The sequence below is a fragment of the Drosophila pseudoobscura genome, chromosome 2 (assembly GCF_009870125.1).
Source record: "Drosophila pseudoobscura strain MV-25-SWS-2005 chromosome 2, UCI_Dpse_MV25, whole genome shotgun sequence".
In the NCBI taxonomy this organism is placed as follows: domain Eukaryota; kingdom Metazoa; phylum Arthropoda; class Insecta; order Diptera; family Drosophilidae; genus Drosophila; species Drosophila pseudoobscura.
In genome coordinates, this window is record NC_046679.1 from 11,233,868 (window position 1) to 11,253,888 (window position 20,021).

Genomic DNA, 20,021 nt, shown 5'->3' on the forward strand with positions numbered 1-20,021 from the left:
ACCACAAATCTCAGAGACTATTAAGGATAGAGTAACTTGTAAATTTGGTATCCACCCTTCTGTCCGATCTCACTATAAAACGTATATCTCAGAATTAGTATCGGGTATAACTGTATAGTTGCGGTGTCCGCAGCAACTCACAACGTTCCCCCTCGTTTTGTGGGGGCTTCGAAAAGCTTTTTTCGTTACAGGGTGCCCAAGGTTCAACGGCTTTGTTCGTAGGCCACAATTTGATCAAAGGGATTTTTATAATTTTTTTATTTGGTACACACATATAAGTATGTATTGCCGCGTATTGACTATGGTTTGATCGATAGATAATCATTAAATACAGGTATTGGATAAATAATGGTTACATCTAATTTTTCAGTAACAATTATAGTACAAATTCACTGTCGAGAGAACTGCAACTGTGGGTGTTGGGTGCTGACCTAGGAGAGCTTTTATTTATATATCCACACCTCCAAAGGAAATCCTTGCAAGCTGCCGCTAGGTAAGTTTGGCCTCAAAAGCTTAAAAGCCTTGGCGGAGAGCTGAGCTTAAATAAGCTTTTAGATTTAAGCTCTTAGCTTTTGTCCCTCGCGTGCGTTCCATTACCGAGTTCTTAAAATCATCTTCTTTTTAATTTTCATTGGGTTTGTCTTTTCGAGTGACAGAAATTTGTTTGATCTCTGGATGTGTTTGCTGAAAGATAGTCTCGTGGTTCAATAATAAGGCGTGGATTAAGCGGTACAAAGAAATAGGGTTATTTTATTGATCTTAAAAGGTACAGAGTTTAGTATATGCTCGGGTTCTCCTTCTGGCTCTTCCTTCGGGAGCGTCTTTTGGGGTGGCCGCACGTGACGGGTAGCTGTGGTTGTACCTTCAGAAAGATCGTGTGAATACTCCAATATTTGGTAACATTTTAAACGATCGAGTGACAAGCAAAGCGGAAATGCCTGAAAGAGCAGGCAGCACGACCAACGTAAACGATCACGTGAAGCGAAGACATCAGAATAATGGGACTGAAGACAAAAATTCTTTTCACCATTTTCCTACATGGGATGCTCTCAGCATGTCGCTATTGCTCCCAATTGGTATTCGCGGGAAGAGTCTTCGTAGTCGTCGGGCTATCCTGCGTCTCTATATATATCGATGGAGTTATGTTGTATCGTTAATATACCGTACCGAGTCGCACGCCATTGATATCCGATATTCAAGCTGTTATATAAATACACAAGAATTAAATGTACCCTTTTTCCTCCTTGATTATATTGTGATTAAGGCACCAGGAATGGACCACTTTTGGTTCTTTGAGTTCAGTTTTGTATTTGATTTTAGTTTATTTGAAACTAATTAAACGGTGTACATTACATTTAAATTGTGTTGCTTTGCACTTGTATCCTAAATATGCTCTCTTTGATGTAGAAATATAAAATCTATGTAGTATTTGCAAATCTATCAATCACATTCGACTAAAATCTAACATTATAAGCGACAGATAAAACAAAAATCAGTGAGCGACGCACATTACGATTAAAACAACAACAACTACAGCTCGCTGATCATCCATTATAATAGGACACCGGCATTTGATGCCCGATGCGAATCGTTTTAGTGATTTTTCAAATCAAATATTTCACGTAGCAAAGGTTCTACCTGGGATGGGTTAACATTTAAATAGACATTTATAATGAATTTGTTCAGACGCTCCACGTCTGAAATCTTTTGGATTAGCTTGATAAACGCATTTTTCGCCTCACAGCCAGAGTAAACACTCTCCAAATATCTTCGCAGAAGATAATAGTAGGAATTCTGCAAAAGTAATTCGACAATATTAATCACAATTCAGATGTGTAAATCCCAAAAAGGACACACCTGTTCCAATCTTATCACGTCTTTGTGTATCACTCGGGATCGAGCTGAAGTGAAGAGAACGATGGCACACATTATCAAAATGATGTTCTCATCCATGCGCCATTTCTCGTCAAAGGTGGTGATGAATTTCTGATGCTCCTCGTAGATGTTTCCTTCGGCGAACTTGAGAAGGTCAGTTCGTATAGTGCCCATATTTTCTTTGGTGTGTGGCACCTGGAAAAAAGCAAATTATATTCGTAGTAAATCAAGTATTGCCTTCAAGTGTGTTATGTCTTACTTTCCAGGAATCGCGATCGTCGTCGTAGATCATCACCGAACGCATTATCATCATTTCGGTACAGCCCCCTTTAAGAAGGGCCACCTGGTCCTCCTGGCACATGTCACGGAATGCAGTTATCTTCTTGGCCATCTTGATTAGCCGCTTTATAGCCACGGCCGTCAGATTGATGAGTTGCAATAGCTTCGGATTATGGCGTGTGTCGTCAGGCTGGGGTTGAACAATAAAATATAACGCACAGGTGGCTCCATTATTATCGCACAAAACATTAGTGTTTGTCTATGAAAAGTGACTCAATCGAATAGTGCGGCAATGCTTATCACAGCGCCAAACACCTGCGTGCTCCACATTTCGTAGAAATGTATCGTATTCCCTAATTAACAATAATGAAATGTGCTAATTGCGATGAAGCTCCAACGGTAAACAGTTGAATAAACGGCCGACCAATCGTCAGCTGGAGGCTCATGAGCGCCTGCTGCCGCTGTTGATAATGGGTGATAATGCCATCGTTGGCGCTGCCCCAGGCTGATAAAACCACTGTCTGGGTGGGTCTTGCCTGACAGTCGTAGACTCCCAGAGTGAGAGAGAGAGACCTCACTTTTATGGCGAGATTATTCAAAGTTGTGTTTACATTTTGGAGGAGCGCTTTGCTGGGCACACAGAAACGGCTCGGAAGTGACATGTCAAAGCGATACGCACTGACTCACGGGCCTGTGGGCTCCGCCAGGTGCTAAAATTATATCGGCTCCGGCACTGCACGATTAGATAAGCCGGGCACTGTTAAACGTTATAACTAAAGGAATGAAAGGGTGCTTGGTGGAGCAAATGACTGATGTGGTGGTGGTGGTGGTGCTGGTGCTGGTGGTCACCTTAATGCGATCGTCGCCCATCATTAGGACACTTAGATCCTCGTCCACCGGATCGTAGAGAGCTTCGCTGGCCAAGCGCAGTTCGCGCAGCTTCATTTGCTCGGCTTCGTTAAGTTCGCGGTCCATGTGCATGGTCGAAGGAGCGCAAATTGGCTGTTGAGGCATATGCTGCTGCTGGTTGTTGTTTGTGTTGGCATTACAGCCATTGTAGGCGGATTGACCGCCCATGTAGGACATCTCCTCCTTTATCCGCGATGCTGCCTGAATGCTGTTGAAGGCCTGATACTCGATCCGAATGACCTCCGAGAGCACAGACTCGATCGAATTGATGCTGAAATCACTGTCCAGACTTGGCTCGTCATTGTAATTGGTTTGCATGAAGGTTTTCAGGTCGAAGTCGGGGGAATTGGCTATGTAGGGCAGTGGATGGCTGCTCGATGTGCTGGGCTGCTCATCTCCCATTTGGTTGGGACATGGCGAATGGTACTGCAAGTCGACGGCCACGTCGTGGGGCGAGCTGGTGCTTGTGTTGATTGGCGAAGGGCTCCCGCTCTCTAGCATAGACTGTATAACCGTATCCACTCGCTCATTTTCTGGCTTGGCGTTCCGTTCCGGCTCTTGTCCGCCGCCGCTAGCCTTGTCCAGCAATGGCTTGCGGTCTGTCGGTTGGGTTGAGTTCGTGCCGCCACTTAAGATGCGATTGACGATTCGGAGAGCCTCTGCTGGGGTGTTCATAAACTTATTCATGATGTCGATGGCATCCTCCGGTGAATGCATCAGGTTCTGCATGAACTCCACCACATCTGCCGGCGAGTCAACAATCTTGGAGATAATCTCGACCCCGTCCGTTGGGGAGCTCATGAACTTTGTGAATACTGTCAAAGCGTTGAACGGCGAGTTCATAAATTTACTTATGATCTTGAGGGCATCGCCTGAAAACATATGCGACTGGGATTAGCGAATGAACGATATGTGTATGTCAAGGCAACCACCAACCTGGATAGTCAATCAAATGGGATACCAGTCTGAGGGCATCATTTTGTGAGCCAATGACCTTCTCCATTACCGAGATGGCCTCCTTTTGGGTGCGCATCAATCTATTAATGGCTTGGGATGCTCGATCCGGGTCGGAGACAATCTGATCGACGATTTTATCGGCCGTCATCAGGAGCGGATTTATTTCGCTCGGCGATCGAGCGTGTGCAGATGAGCTTGCTGGTCCAGCCACGCAGCCATTAGCGCCGCTTTCCACCGATCCGCAGCTCTGCGAGTCCTGTGATCCGGAGTACAACTCCAGATTGCTGCTGCTGTCAGCTTGAGCCTTGCTATCGTCGGGATCATCGGCATTCTCCATCATGCGGCGTTTGGCGCGATTGTTCTCTATTTTACGGCGCTTGATCAGCTTGTCCTCCTCGGACATGATGTTCTCGCTCTTCATGCCAATGTCTAGGCATTTTTTCAGGCGGCACTTTTGGCAGAAACGCCTCGTTACCACTGTGATGTCACAATTCTGGTTAAACGGACAGGTAAACTGTTTCTTGGCCAGGGCGTTCCGGCGAAAGAACGCCTTACAGCTCTCGCAAGTTACGGCGTTGAAATTGTAGCCAAGGGCCTTGTCGCCGCAGACGGCACAGTTTTTTGGCGGTGACATGTCACAGCTTTCAATTAGAATTCTGATTGATTTTTTAATTGCTTCAGTTTTGTTGTGGCCTGGAGCTAGTGGTTGGTACGGGGCTCCCTCAGTAAAAAAAAAACCTTGGCCAGCACTTGAAATTCGTCAACAGCTACAACTGACGCTGCTTGTCAACATATTATGATCTACATTAAATTTATTGATTGCACATAATGGCCCTATAGCACGCAGAAATCACTAGTCTTCGTTATCACCACCACATAATTTTAATGAATTAATGTCCGTCCAAGATCCAATCCAATAACAACAAGCCAGCCACGCCGACACGTGAATGGCTGAAAAGCGCAACTGTGAGCAACGCCACGACACTTTGAGTAGGAATATCGATATTATACCATCCCTAAACTGAACATTCGATGGTTTTGCAGCTGACTATTTTTTCTGAAAATAATACGAATTTAAAGAATTAAAATGAATCGAGTAAAGACTGCACAGTCCAAAACCGGCGAAATCATTGCCTACAGCGAAGGAGCGATTCGCAACAACATATCGGCAGTGGAGTACTGCCGTACTTCGATGGCCGCTATTTCGGGCTGTGCTGCTGGTAATTGACACTAATTTTTAATTGATCAGCAAATGTGGAAGACAAGACCATTCATGAATGAATTCTCATTTGTAGGAATCTTGGGCTTGAGTGGCACACTGGGATTCCTCTTCTACTTCCTGTCGGTGTTTGTCCTGTGGCTGATGGTGCTGCTGAAGTCGGGCACACAGTGGCGAAAGTACTTCATTAGCCGCAGCAACCTGCTGACCAACCAATTCATGGGCGGCCTTTGCACCTATGTGCTCTTCTGGACATTCTTGTATGGCATGGTTCATGTGTATTAAATTAGCGCATTTACAAACATATAGAAAAATAAACATAAGATTTGACTAGGCAATACAGAAAATAATAGTGTATAGTGCTAGTACGATTCTAGGTTTGTACAACCGATGCGGCCGCTGCCGTCCCCGAGCAGTCGCACCATGGAGTTTTATTTACATCACATTCAAGCATAATGTTCAACACGGTTATGTCGATCCCTTCGATTGTCAGTCCCTGCACCTTGAGTATTTTGTACTTGACGTTGTCGAGACCCGTTTTGTGGTCCCGCTTGCGGGTCATCTCCTTTTGATTGAAGCACTTTTGAGTGTCCCGCTTCCGGTGGTGGCGATTGTGAATATGGCTGTAGAGACAAACAAGTTTAGTGACATTGAAGATGGATTAACCTGGGTGTTTCTGCCTACCCAAATGTGTCGTTGATGCCAGTCTTTATGTTTTGTGGCCGCGTGACCTGCAGTCCCGCATCTCGGATGCGTACGAAGAATTCATCGTCCTCCAGACCCCAGCCCCAATATTGATTCGACATTCCGTTCATTTTTTGAAAGTGCTCACGCCGCACCAGCAAAATACCACCAACAAAGTTATCATAGTGATATTTCGGATGCAGCTTTGGCCCGGCAATGTGCAGGGGTCCCATGTTGCTGGGGTATTCGTAGAGAAGATCGTCGTTGCGGGGCAATAGGTCGACGTCGTGCATGGCAATATAGTCGTAGACCTCGTGGCAAAACTGGAATCCCACGTTGATGAGGGAAGCACGATTAAAGCGGAACCTGTCCACTTGATTTAGTAGGAATATATGATGGGCAACACCTTGCCGCCGAAGGAAATCGGTGATATGTGGCACAAACTGCAGCAGCTCCTCAAATCGGTCGCGGAAGGGCACCAACACTGCCATCTTGTGTGCCGCCGTGCTGTGAACATGGTCCTGTTCCTTGGGTGCGGGTGTCACAGACGCTGATTTCTTCTGCACTGGTCCACTTCCAACAAGTTTCGCCAATGGATTTGACAGGGGGCATATGCAGTCTAAAAAAAGGAGCGACACCGGTCATTATTTTTAGAATCTATCCATGTCAACCGACCCACTCACCTGAGCCCAGCGGCATGAAACTTAGAACCGCAATGCCGCCCATGCAGAAGGACAGGCCGCAAACAAAAACCCAATTTATGGTGGATATATTAACCATTTGAAATAGCTGATTAACTAGTTGTCCGTCAGGCTAAAAACGGTGTCAAATCCATAGGAAAAGCAACAATTATTATTAAGACAATTTCAATGCAGTGTTTGCAAGCAGTGCTGCCAGCTTAGCATATTTCTGGCTAGATCTGGCATATTTAAAAGTGGAATAGCTCATACAATTTTTAATTAGCTTATGTAGGCTGTTTAGCTTTAGGAAAATTTTAATGACTAGCACTCTCGTATCTTATTTTAACAGTTTTCAGTTTATTTTTTGGCAAATATTGTCACTAAAGACTTAATTAAAGTCTATTAACAAGATCATGACTAAAATTTGTAGCATATTTATTTTCGATGTTAGCCATTTTTTGCAGATCTAGCTTCTTCTTCTGGCAGCACTGTTTGCAAAACGACGGTTGAGAGCTTTCCCGAACAAATGAACGAACCTAACCCACTTAACCCCCCTATACTTCTTCTTTACTTTAAAACAAATAGCCACAATATCATTCACTTGTACTGGACTAAAATTCTTAAAGATTCATTATTTTCGTGGAGTTAATATTCACTGGTCTGCAATAGGTTAATTGTTCTCTGGCCATGATTGGAGATCATATTCTTCAATTTTTATATTCGGTTAACTATTAAAAAAAAGCAGTTTGGGTATCGATACTATCGACGATTAATCGCTAAGGCTGCGCGCGAAAGTTGAATTGTTTGAAAGTGAAAAAGTGACAAGGATACGACGCATGGAATATGCGTACGACATGCAAATGGAACCTTTTCAAATTACGTTGTCCCAACGCTGTTCCACGGGCCCCGAACAGCAGGCTGGATCCACAAAAGAAAACGGAAACCAAACCAAACATACAATTAAGTCACTTATCCCCAAGAATACATACTTGCTCTGGTTGATCCTCCTATCGCCATAAGGTAAGCTACTTCTAAAAAAAATATGGTATTCACAAAGGCATAAATTATTCTCTTCCAAAGAATATATTATGGATTAATCTTATGGTATCAACTCTAGTATAATACTTGAAATACAAGCTGAATTACTTCCAGAACTTCTTGACGGACATGTTCTTCTCCGAGTCCTTTTGCATCACCTTGGATACGGCCATCTCAAAGTCTTCCTGGGTGACGTGGACGCGGCGCTCGCGCAGAGCATACATTCCGGCCTCGGTGCAGACGCCCTTGGCCTCAGCCCCGGAGGCCCCAGGAATCAGCTCGGCGATCTTGCGCAGGTTGATGCCACGGGTGAGGTTCATTTTGCGCGAGTGGATCTTAAGGATGTCGAGGCGCGCCTCTTCGTTGGGTGGAGGGAACTCGATTTTGCGGTCCACACGACCGGGACGCAGCAAAGCCTGGTCGAGGACGTCAATGCGGTTGGTGGCCATGATCACCTTGATGTTCTTTGTGGCCTCGAAGCCATCCAGCTGATTGAGCAGCTCCAGCATGGTGCGCTGCACCTCGGAGTCACCCCTGCCGGTCTCCAAGCGAGCCGAGCCAATCGAGTCGATCTCGTCCATGAAGATAATAGACGGAGCGTGCTCGCGCGCCATCACGAACAGCTCGCGCACCATGCGCGATCCCTCGCCGATGAACTTCTGCACCAGCTCCGATCCGGAGACGCGTATGAAGGTGCACTCGGTGTGGTGGGCCACGGCGCGTGCCAACAGAGTCTTCCCGGTGCCGGGCGGCCCGTACAGAAGCACCCCCTTGGGCTGCGCAATGCCGAGGGCGTCGAAGAGCTCGGGATGCTTGATAGGTAACTCGATCACCTCCTTGATTTCCTTGATCTGCTTGTCAAGGCCTCCGACCATCTCGTAAGTGGAGTCGGGCACCTTCTCAACCAGCATCAGAGACACAAGCGGATCCACCTTGCTCGGCAGGATCTTGTGCAGAGTGTAGCTCTCGTTGCGCAGCGCCACGCGGCAGCTGGGAGCCAAGTCCTTAATGTCTATGCCCTTGTCAACATCCACCACGTACTTGCCCTCAGGATGTACCTTCACCAGCACCTTATTCTTGTCCATTGGCTTTATCACCTCGCCCACGTAGCTGCCCTGTTCCAGCAACAACTGCAGTTCCTCGCGCAACATGCGCACTGTCGTAAAGGATCAGTGGAGAAGTAGGAATCAGTGTCTATCCGAGGAAAAATTCCTGAGACTACTTACCGTTTGCATTGAGCTCGTTGCGCTGAGCCTGGAGACGGCGCAGATTGGCGTTCTTTTCAGCCACCGTAAACTGCAACTCGGAAATCTTCTGCATGAAGTATGATTGGAATCCCAGGCCCTTGACTGCACCGCCATTGACGGCCACAAGCGCAATATCAACATCCATCTTCATCATCACTGCAAAAAATCGAATTTTTCAACTTGGCACCAAAATTTGCAAAAAAGGGCTTTCTGGCTTTTTTTTCGGATGAGACGACAGTTATTGCCAGTGTGACCGCAAATTTATCGTGAATAAATATACCGTCCGACTCTTAGAAATATACCAAAGTATACCGTCTCATTTTAAAAATATACCGTACATATACTGACGAATTCAAGATCTATTTTACATATTCCTCGTTTTTGATCTTCCGTTTTTGATAGAACATATAGCCATGCTCACATAATTTTATCCGATTAGTGATACTATTATCTAATTGACATTAATTAACACTTGCCCTTATTGCATTTTGCGTAAAAAGAGGTTTCGGCAAAGAAGGTAAAAAAAGGTTTTATCAAAATGGGGAAACAAAAAAGCCGAAAGAGATAGTCGTTCATATTGCTAAATTTAGAGATTCCGTTGAATAATTCTGGCTAACTAAAACCCTTAGTTTTGCCCACATCATTTTAGGCCATTGATGAATAAATTTTCTATAAGATTGGGTAGTTTTTAGTCCTTGCTTTTAGTGTATTTTGTCTTAAACATAGTTAATGGCAAATAATAATTATAATAATAATTATTCAATAAAAATCAAGAACAACAATTATAATAATAATTATTCAACCCGACCCCATAAAGTATATATATTCTTGATCAGAATAAATAGCCGGGTCGATTGAGCCCTGTCTGTCCGTCCGTGAGTCCATCCCTATGATCACCTAGTGCTCAACGACAATTGTATCCAAACTTGTGTAATATGTCACTATTGCACGTATATTTTAAAAATTTCGCCCCGCTCTCTTCCGCCTCCGAGAAGATACGAGAAAATAAAAAACCCACAATCATAGAAAATTACCATATCTATCAGATTGCCAAATCTGGATCGGATCGCATTATTATTATAGACAAAAGTAAGAAATCAGTCGCTACGCAGCGCCCGGCGACACGCTCAGACTGATTTACAGTCTTGCATGCACTCTTTGTCGTGTCGTGCAATGTTAGCGCCATGTGGTGGAGGAGAGCCATACTGACCAAGTATCGGGTATAAATGTAGAGTTGCGGTCGCCTCAGCACTGATGGACTGTCTTCCATTTAATTACGTAGTTTTAACTCTTTGTTGTACATTTCAATAAAAAGCGTTGTATTTATTTATTAGATTACAAAGAAAAGCTTGCATATAAATTATGATAAGGTATGGAAACACAAGAGCTGTTCTTAAAAGACATATCAAATAAATAAGATCTAAATTAAAATTTATTTATTTATTTTTAAAATTAAATACTTAGGGCTACAACTATATTTAGAGATTATATAAATCTAATTGATGTTCGTGATTATTCAGCGTTATTGGGAACGCTATTGGTTGACAGCGTATTTCTAGAGCTCAAGTGACTGAAAGTTCAAATGTGTTGTTACTATTCTACGACCAATGTGTAAATATCAGCGCGGCATGCTGATAGTTTAAAAAAATAGTTTACAAAGTTAACTGCTACGTCAATGTCCTCTACTATGTTTGTTATTTTCAGTCAGTCGAGCAATAGCGATAGCCGACAGTTTGTTCGTTTGTTTCCATATTTTAGTTTCCGTCTTCAGTTGATCTAAAAAATTCTATGTAGACTACCATTGTTACTGCCACAGATGCATTTGCATGTGCAGTGTTCAGTGCGGAGTGCAAATGCATTGAGGCGAAGTACAAATTCATTTCAATCCGTTAAAACTATGCAATTCGTGGTTCGTTTGTAAAATTGCTATAAAAACTAGTTCGTTCGTTTCTCCATTTTACACGTATTGTATATAAAAGTATAAAAGCTTGGAATAGTTTATAGAAGATACAATTTCTCAACTCAACTCAACTCAATTCAACTGATCTGATCTGATTTGATCTCATTGTGCGCGTGTTACAGGCGGATTTCGTTGTTCTTGCAACAAAAGAAGACTAGAAGCAACAATTATACACAAAAAATAATAATGTTTAAAATAAAGTGACTAAAATACTATAAAAGCGCATTGAAAAGAAGTACAATATTGCTATTAAAAAACAAACAAAAAGAAACGGTTGTTCAGTAGCCAAATGCCGTGGCTCTTCGTAACGCCATTGATTGTGTGGGAGCGCCAGAAGTACAATATCTCTGGGGTGTTATCTGATGGATGGATGTTGGGGGCTTTGCTTTAGCTTTTGCATTGTGTTGAGAGTCTCCTGAAAGCGATTTGTATATGGCGGCGGGCACAATGAACGACTTTACAAGGCACGCGCGACGTTGGTTGCTATGGGCTGTCACTAGGGGGTTACAAATACAAGTACAAATACATAAGTAATTCATTTTAAGTGAGCGCGTTCTAAATTAATTGCACCTATACTATGTATACAGTACAATATCACTGTTTGCTTCGTCACCATAACCTAATCCGAAACAAATTGGCGTAATTCAATTGAAAGAGTGCGAATATCGGCGAACCAAAATTATTCCTATTGCATACGATCCGATCTGATATTGATCTGATCACCCGGTCCAGTGTCCTCCATTAGTTTTGGCACCTACTAGGTATACATACATACGATAAGGTTCTGATTCTGATTCTTGTTCTGGTTCTGGTTCTGTTCCTAGTCTTGTTGATCTATTCGAATTGTGTTCTATTGCTTTTGATCGATCCGTGGGTGCAATCTGGGTCGGTTGGTTTGTCTGTTTGCGATGTGATTGTTTGTCTGCAGTGCTTAAACATTAGTTAAAATTATATTTAGTGAGCATGGCTGTTGGTGGTTCATCTCTTGCGGCCCGCCGCGGTGGTGGCCATTATTTGCTGCATAGTTGGACCGGGAATGCACTGCTGTGGATCGCACTGCATCTGGCCGTCGCCGCCGCAACTGGAATGGATATTAGAGAATGGGAATTAGAACCGATCAAGGACTAGTCGGTGTGCTGTTATACTCACGTGCAGCGCATGCAAGGACCAGTCTTCGACTCGATGACCTGGCCAACCTCGTATGTACGGTTGTCTATGAGGCAGCCCTCGTTAATCACAGCGGAACTCTGGGTGAAGCCTGTGAATAGCGGGGGCAGAGTGGTGCTGGTGGTTGTCGTGCTCGTCGTGACGTTGAGCACAGCGGCCATTGAGACGGGACACTCGTATCGCGGGCAGCAGAAGCCTGAAATGGGCTCCTCGTGGCAGCCGGCAATCGGAGGCGGGCAAGACTGCTGCAGACAGATGATGTCGCTTCTGAAGCAGAAGCAGAAGTCGCAAGGATCGTCACGTGGGATTTGCTGGGCGGAAACGTAAAGTTTGCCAGCATAGCGACAGGTGCCAGGACCGAACACATCCTCATCGTCGTACTCGTCTTCGTACTCGGGAGCATGACCGTAGGGCGGGTGTGTAATGGGACTGGCTGCTGTCGTTGAGGATGTGGTGCTGGTAGTTGGCGCCTCAGTGCTCTGCTTGGCAGTAGAAGCCTCGGTTGCTTCTTCCTCGCCTACTCGATCGCCGATGACTGGACTCTTGGTGGAGCTTGGGAGGTGCGCGAACAGTGGGTGCATTGTGGTGACGATTGTGGCGATATCTGCTTGCTCCGTGGCAACTTCCTCGCTGGAGGTCTCTGACGATGTCTCATCCTGGGCAGAAGGTGTGGTCGTGCTCTGGGGAATCTCTGAGACAACGGCGGGCACTTCAGGCTCTTCGGTTTCGGGCTTCTTGTGAGCCTCATCTTCGGTCTCCTCCGATTCCTTGTCCTCGCCCTCCTTCTCGGCTGCTTCTGTGACTTCCTCGGATTCAACCGACTCGTCGCCTTCCTCAGTGGAGTCCAAGCTTGGCTTGACAGCTGGAGCTGCCGTGGTCTTGTCCTCGCTTGAGGGCACAACCGATTGGGGCAGTTCAGTGGACTTGTCGGGTACTTCTTTCTCCAGCTCCGGTGAAGCGGTTTCCGGCACAATATCAGCTTCGGTGACGGCGGCCTCAGATGGGGTTGCCTCCGAAGTTGTAGTGGCAGTAGGTGGCTTCAGTTTGGCACCAGCTGGAGACTGATCAGTGGTATCCTCAGCATCGCTGCTAGCTGGCTCGGTACTCTCTTCTCCCACATCTTCGGAGACAGGAGGCTGCTCGCTAGCTTCGCTGCTGGGCTCAACATCGTGATCCACAGGGGCGACTGTAACTGGAGTCTGGTCATCCTCTTTAGCAGGAGCGGCAGTCTGGGACATGACATCTTCCATTGGCTTCGTGTCGATCTCCTCAGCAGAAGGCACATCGACTGGAGCAGCAGTAGAATCAGTTTCGGGTATGGCAGGAGCTGCGGTTGAGGAATCAAGTGGTGCTTCTGTCTGGTCGTGCTCTGCCTCGGAAGTGGGTGAAACTGTGGAGACATCAATTGGTGTCTTGGAATCGTCCTGGGCAGTGGGAGTAACAGTTTCTTCCTTCTCATCAATGAGTGGTGACACAGTGGTGGCTGTCGTATCCTTGGTGTCATCCTGCTTAACGTCGGACACAGCTGGGCTGGCAATGGTGGTGACGTCAAGCTCATCCTCTGGCACCTTGTCGACAGCTGGTGTGCTGGCTTCGTCCTTGACAGAAGTGGCTGGGGAGGTCGTTGGTTGCTCAGATTCGTCCACAGTTGGGGGGGATGTCGAGGAAGCTGTCTCATCGATTGGCTGTTCGTCGGATGCATCGGTAGGAGGCTTTGTGCCTGACTCAGCTTCCTGCACATCCACAGAGGGCTCCTTTTCGGATGGTTCCTTAACGTCTGTAGCAGGAGTAGCGCTTGCCGCGAGATCTTCATCATCCTCCTTGGCCGGGACAACAGTGGTAGAGTCCACAGAGGCCTCCTTTTCGGATGGTTCCTTGGCGTCTGTGGCAGGAGTAGCGCTTGCCGTGAGATCTTGATCATCCTCCTTGACAGGCGCAACAGTGGTAGAGTCCACAGAGGGCTCCTTTTCGGATGTTTCCTTGATTCCTGTGGCAGGAGTTGCGGTTGCCGCGAGATCTTCTTCTTCCTCCTTGGCGGGGGCGACGGTGGTAGAGTCCACAGAGGGCTCCTTATCGGATGTTTCGGGTGCGGCAGGAGTAACGGCTGGGGTGAGCTCTTCATCTGCTTGCTTGGCAGGGGCAACAGTGGTAGAGTCGGACTTGTCCTCTTCCTCCTTTTCGATGTCCTCAGCAGATGGGACAGATGTTGCTGATGGGATATCTTGCTCTCCCAGCTGCGGCACTTCGGTTGATGCGTCGGTTTCCTTTGTTGGTTCCTCCGTCTCCTTCTCATCCACTGGTTTCTGGGCATCAGTGACAGGCTCCTCTTCGCTGGATGGCGATGGAGTTGTGGGTTTCTCAGCAGCAAACAGTTTCTTCTTACCATCGCTGATACCAATGGTGGCTTCGGTGCTTTCCTCATCCTCTGCGGATGTGGAAGGTTTCTTCTCGTCGGATGGGACTGAAGCATCTTCTTCAGCGGAGGGAGCACCGATGGTGACAGTCTCAGCATCTTCAGATGGCAGATCAGTTGAAGTTTCGGGAGTCTTTTCCCCTGGTGTCTGGGCAGTCGATGAAGGCTGCTTATCTTCGGTCTCCTCATCAGCCTGGGAATCGGTTGATGGAACGATTTCATCACTGGCTTCCGTGGATCCTTCTTCAGGAGCGGCAGTTGTGGCAGAGATTTTATCTTCGGGCTGGCTTCCAATCTTATCTTCTGGAGTTGGCAGCTTGGCTGGTGCTTCAGTAGACTGCTCCTCCTCTGTTGGCTTCTCTCCTTCAGTTGGTTTTTCGTCCTCCTTTGGCTTCTGCTCCTCGATTGGTTTCTCTTCCTCAGTTGGCTTCTCATCCGCTTCAGAGACGGGGCCAATTGTGGTGATATCCGAATCAATATCAGCAGATGGCACCGAGGTGACAGCAGGTTCCTTATCGTCCAGGCTTGGAGCAGCAGTCGATTCACGCTCCTGCTCTGTGGATGTCTCAGTGGATGAAGGTAGAACATCCTCTGGGGTTTCTTGGGGCAGTTTTGGCACATCGGGTACCTTATCGGCGGCAGAAGGTGCTGGAGTTGTCGTGGCAGCAGCAGCAGTATCGTCGTCTTCCTCCGAAGATGTTGTGGGAGCCTCGGGCTTCTCCTCTGCCTCCTCGGATGGCGTCTTGTCTGTTGATGCACTATCGTCTCCAGCTTCTTCTTCAGACGATGGGGATGTGGCAGCAGAGGGCCTGGCAGTAGAGGTTTCAATGTCGGACTCCTTCTCTACATCTTCTCCTGCGGGAAGTGGTTCCTTTTCGTCCACGGGTTTCTCAGTGCGATCTTCGTCAGAAACAGGAGCAGCAGTTGCATCTGATTTCTCATCGTGCTCAGCCTCGGGAGTAACGCTAACTGAGGGAGTCTTTTCATCAGAGGGAGCAGGTGTTGTGTCCTTGCGTTCGTCAGAAGAGGGAGTTGTCGTCGATTGCTCATCGGACTCTTCCTTAGCGGCATCAACCGGAGCAGGAGTAGTGGTACGATCAGATTCAGGCTCGATCTCAGCAGGGACAGAAGACGGTTTCTGTTCGCTTTCATCCTTCGAAGGAACATCAGTAGTGGCGGGCGCCTCTTCGTCAGAAGTGTCGCCAACTGACGGAGCAGCCGTGGCAGTCTCGTCTTCAGGCTCTGCTCCAAGCAGGGTCTTTTCTGTGCTGTCTGGAGTCTTATCTTCATCAGAAGCAGGAACAGCAGGAACTGGAGTAGTAGTGGCCTCGCTCTCGACTCCATGGTCAGAGACGGACGCGGTCGATGACTCATCAGAGGTGTCCTTCTCGCCCTCAGAACTTGGTTCAGTGGTAGCAACATCATCCTTTGCAGGTTCCTTGTCGGTTTCAGCCTCAGTAGTGGACTCTGGCTTAGTGGCTGGTGCTTTGGTGGGCAATGGTGGTGCCTTTTCGTCAGCGTCTTCTTTGATCGGAGATCGCTCAGTTGAGGCTGGAACGGAATCATCATCGTCCGAACTATCTTCGGCAGAAGTGGATGGCTCCTTCTCATCCGATACCTTCGATGGAGCAACTGTTGTGAATTTGTCCAAGTCCTCGATTTCCTCTTCATCGGATACACTGGTGGATGGCTTGGGTGTCTTTTCGGTCTTTGGTGACTGAGTAGATGGAGTGGACTCCTCGGCTTCTGGCTTCGTGTCGAGCTCTGGAGTATGCACTTCAGTTGATGACTCTGTGGAGGAGTCTTCCTCGGATAAAGCGGGGGTAGCCGGGGTTCCTTCTTCGGAATCGGTATCTCCATCAGCAACTGGCGCCTTAGGTCCAAGACTGGGGGTCTCTTCAGTGGGTTTCTCTTCTTCACTGGGCTTATCTTCTTCAGTTGGTTTCTTCTCATCGATTGGTTTCTCTTCCTCTGTCGTGATGGGAGCAGTGGTTGTGGCTGGCGATTCATCTCCAGTCTCCTTTTGGCTATCATCTGCAAATTGAGGCGGAGTTGTGGCATCTTCTTGGGACGGCTTCTTGGTGGCCTCATCTGTGGTCGGCTGCTCTGTGGCTGGGACAGTTTCAGCTTCTCCTGCTGGCTCTTTCTTACCCTCATCCGTGGGCTTGGGCACGGGTTCTTTGTCAAGGGGTTTATCTTTGTGTTCCTCTTCCTCAATTTCAGGAGTAGCTGTGGCTGTCGTGGGCTTGGCCATGTCCTCGTCGGAAACAGCAGCTGGCTTCTCGACCGCCTTGGGTGTGGAAGACTCAACCTCCACCGGCAGAAGGGGTGTCACCTGTGGAACCTCCTCATCGGGCTTGACATGGGAAAGTGGCTGCTCAGTAATGCCAGTGGGCATGATGACATCCTTGGGGATTTCTTCGGTGCTGGCACCCGACTCATCCTCATCGATCCTGTCAATAGGCTTGGCAGTAGTATCCTCCTCATCGCTCTCCTCGCAAATGTAAGTTGGGCAGCAGCCAGCAAGAAGATCGGAAGAAAGGACGCACTTGTCGCGGTTCTCGGGCTCTTTGCACTCCATTTGCTGGCAGGACACAAGGCTGCTGATGCACTTGCAGGACACATCGCAGGCCGAGGTGGACGGCACAATGGTGTTGTTGGCATAGGTCTTGCCCTCCACCAAGCAGTCACCTTCTCCAGGAATGACAGCTGGCAGGTCCATGGCGGGCAGAGCTTCGGAGGAGCTCTGATCATCGGCACTGGGTGAAACGGTAGTCTGCTCTGACGCGAAATCGTCCCGGCTGATAACTGGCACTGTGGTTGGCTGCTCGGCACTGGGCGAGACGCTGCTGGACTGCTCTTCGGGCAGGGGAGTGGTCGCGGGCTCTTCTGGCTTCGATGGCTCCTCTTTGATGGCTGGCTCAGTTGCATCTTCGGCGCTCTCGGTGGAGTCTTTCTCTCCGGCAGGCGGCAGGTAGACTGATGATGGCTTCTCTGTAGAGACCTCTCCGCCTTCCACCGGAAGACTTGTCGAGGGCTTGATGTCGAGAACTGGTGGCACACTGTCGGATTTAGCTGGCACTGCCTCGGTGCTTGTCTCATCTTCCTCCTTTTCGTCCTGAGACTTGTCTGTGGTCTCATCCGGCTGATCTTGCTTGTGGAGTGGTGTGCTGGTCGATGCATCGATTTCGGCTTCGTCGGTTTCCGTGGATGACTCTTCAGCAGGCTTCTCGGCAGAAACTGGCTTGGCTGTGCCGGACTTGAAGGCGTCTTCGGCAGGAACTTCAGTGGATGCATCGAGATCACCTTCGGTAACCTTCTCATCGCTCTCAGGAGTAGGCAGAGTGGTGGCAGCCTCATCCTTTTCGCCAGCACGAGCGGGTGCACTAGTGGATGTTCCAATGGAGGGCTCATCCTTTTCGGAAGCAGCCTGGACTCCTTCGGTGGATGATGAGATCGGTGTGCCAGCTGTGGAGCCTTCTTCTGTCTCCGTGACTGGCTCCTCGTCCTGTTCTGCTGTCAACTCGGTTGAATCATCGGCAATATCGGACTTGGGCGTGGTTGCCTTGACAATCTCCTCCTCCGCACTGACACTGACGTCCGCGGATGGAGTGGTTGGTCCGGCAATCTCCTCTTCGGCGGATGTTTTGTCGGCTGGAGTCGATGGTCCAGCAATCTCCTCTTCTTCGGCGGATGTTTTGTCGGCTGGAGTGGTGGCTTTGCTAACCTCTTCCTCTTCGGAGGCATCAGCAGACGGAGTTGTGGGCTTGGCAATGTCCTCAGCATCCTCACTGCTTGTGGGCTCGGCAGGCGGTGTAGCCGTGACAGTATCGATGTCCTTCTCACCCTCACCCTCGGTCTGAGGAGCGGGAGTGGTTGCCTTGGCAACCTCATCCTCCGATGGCGTGGTTCCCTTGATGATCTCCTCTTCTCTCTCGCCGCTTGCCTCTTCCGTGGATTCAGTGGGCTTAGCAGCTTCAGCGTCGTCCCTATGCACCACTGCAGGTGTGGGCTTGGCATCCTCATCTTCAGAGCTTCCTGCTGGAGCAGGAGTGGCCTTGACATCTTCCTCATCTTCAGAGCTTCCTGCTGGAGCAGGAGTGGCCTTGACATCTTCCTCATCTTCAGAGCTTCCGGCCGGGGCAGGAGTGACCTTGACATCTTCCTCATCTTCAGAGCTTCCGGCTGGGGCAGGAGTGGCCTTGACATCTTCCTCATCTTCACCGCTTCCTTCTGGAGTTGGCGTGGGCTTAGCCTCATCATCTTCTGAGCTTCCTGCTGGAGCTGGTGTTGGCTTGGCCTCCTCATCTTCTGAGGTACCTGCTGGCGTTGGCTTGGCTTCCTGATCTTCATCACTTCCTTCTGGTGTTGTCTTGGAGTCCTCATCTTCTGAAGCTCCTGCTGGAGCAGGTGTTGGCTTGGCGTCTTCCTTCTTAATGCCTTCCTCAGGAGCAGGTGTGGGTTTGAAGTCGTCCTTCTCGGCGTCTTCCTCAGAAGCAGGTGTTGGCTTAACTTCATCCTCTTCGCCGCTTCCCTCCTCAGTGGGTGTGGCCTTAGTCTGGTCCTCCTCGCCACTGCCTTCCTCAGAAGATGTGGGCTTGGCCTCTTCCGTTTCATCGCTCGTTTCCTCGGCAGAAGTGGGCTTAACATCTTCATCGGTAACGGAAGGAGCAGAGGTGGTGACCTTAACGATCTCCTCTTCGGGACTGGCCTTGGCTGGTGCTGGAGAGGTGACCTTGATGATCTCCTCCTCCTCGGTGCTATCCTGATCGACGGTCTTCGTGGGCTTCGAAACATCCTCTTCGCCGCTTCCCTCGGGCTCTGGTGTGGTGACAATCTTAATGATGTCATCCTCCTCCTCCACTTCGCCGCTGGCTTCGGTGGCGGTTTCGGTGGATGAGGCGCCGGTGGCTGCTTCAGTCGAGGTGGATAATAGATCGATTCTGGAGTCGGAAGCAATGCCGGCGGTGGAGCTCTCGGGCGTGAAGGGTTTGTCTTTTTCGTCCGAGGCACGCACTGGGGCACTTGTGGTCGTCTCCTCATCTTCAACTTCACCGCTGCCCTCCTCCACTGTGGGAATCTCGGTGGCCGTCTCCTTGTCCTGGTCCTTTTCTTCGTCATCAATGTGCTCCTGGAGGTCCACATCCTCCTTGGGAATCTCGCCGTGGATGTCCTTGGCGGGAGCGGACGTTGAGATCTTCGGCGTGGTGATCTCCACAATCTCAGTGGTTGCACTGTCGTCCTCGCAAATGTAGTTGTTGGGACAGCACTCGCCCTCGGCTGCTGGCATGGCCCGGCAGGACGTGCCGTTGGCCGCCATCATCGGCATCTTGCAGTCCTGGACGGCGCAAACCATGTGTCCTCGCATGCAGTAGCAGTGCTCGCACGCATCCTTGCCCTTGATCGAGGCTCCATCGGCGTAGATGTCCCCATTGAACATGCAGTCGGTGGACTCGGTTGGCATCATGGTCGTGGGCAGGATGAAGCCGGTGGTGGGACGCTCTGTAGTCGTCGTCGTCGTGGTGGACGTATCGATGAAGTCCAGCTCGTTCTCGTGGTCTGCAAGAGAATTTGATTGTTTAGTACCAGTGAG

The 20,021-nt window shown here is 48.6% G+C and overlaps 5 protein-coding genes across 5 annotated transcripts in view; 1 reads left to right on the top strand and 4 right to left on the bottom strand.

The window, feature by feature from the left end:
- Positions 1 to 1,297: 1,297 nt before the first annotated feature.
- Positions 1,298 to 4,950, bottom strand: Hr96 (Nuclear hormone receptor HR96). Its single transcript, XM_001358439.4, has 5 exons — positions 4,000 to 4,950; positions 3,004 to 3,935; positions 2,135 to 2,344; positions 1,858 to 2,070; positions 1,298 to 1,794 (listed from the first exon to the last, which is right to left on the bottom strand). Exons 1-5 carry the CDS (start codon positions 4,652 to 4,654, stop codon positions 1,594 to 1,596), a joined length of 2,211 nt encoding a protein of 736 aa, XP_001358476.2. The 5' UTR covers positions 4,655 to 4,950; the 3' UTR covers positions 1,298 to 1,593.
- Positions 4,951 to 5,043: 93 nt separating this feature from the next.
- On the top strand, positions 5,044 to 5,586 carry EMC6 (ER membrane protein complex subunit 6). The gene is made up of 2 exons (XM_001358440.4): positions 5,044 to 5,240; positions 5,316 to 5,586. Exons 1-2 carry the CDS (start codon positions 5,108 to 5,110, stop codon positions 5,522 to 5,524), a joined length of 342 nt encoding a protein of 113 aa, XP_001358477.1. The 5' UTR covers positions 5,044 to 5,107; the 3' UTR covers positions 5,525 to 5,586.
- On the bottom strand, positions 5,546 to 6,840 carry beta4GalT7 (beta-1,4-galactosyltransferase 7). The gene is made up of 3 exons (XM_001358441.4): positions 6,607 to 6,840; positions 5,924 to 6,542; positions 5,546 to 5,862 (listed from the first exon to the last, which is right to left on the bottom strand). The coding sequence occupies exons 1-3, from the start codon at positions 6,701 to 6,703 to the stop codon at positions 5,613 to 5,615; spliced, it is 966 nt and encodes a 321-aa protein (XP_001358478.1). The 5' UTR covers positions 6,704 to 6,840; the 3' UTR covers positions 5,546 to 5,612.
- Positions 6,841 to 7,663: 823 nt separating this feature from the next.
- Positions 7,664 to 9,147, bottom strand: LOC6897158 (26S proteasome regulatory subunit 8-like). The gene is made up of 2 exons (XM_002137302.3): positions 8,868 to 9,147; positions 7,664 to 8,797 (listed from the first exon to the last, which is right to left on the bottom strand). The coding sequence occupies exons 1-2, from the start codon at positions 9,040 to 9,042 to the stop codon at positions 7,746 to 7,748; spliced, it is 1,227 nt and encodes a 408-aa protein (XP_002137338.2). The 5' UTR covers positions 9,043 to 9,147; the 3' UTR covers positions 7,664 to 7,745.
- Positions 9,148 to 10,553: 1,406 nt separating this feature from the next.
- tnc (tenectin) overlaps positions 10,554 to 20,021 on the bottom strand; it is a 40,503-nt gene continuing 31,035 nt past the window's right edge. The window contains exons 6-7 of the mRNA XM_002137303.3: positions 11,998 to 19,987; positions 10,554 to 11,929 (exon numbers count right to left, since the gene is read on the bottom strand). Of these exons, the coding sequence (XP_002137339.3) occupies positions 11,827 to 11,929; positions 11,998 to 19,987 (8,093 nt within the window). The 3' untranslated portion in view covers positions 10,554 to 11,826. The remainder of the gene's footprint in view (positions 11,930 to 11,997; positions 19,988 to 20,021) is intronic.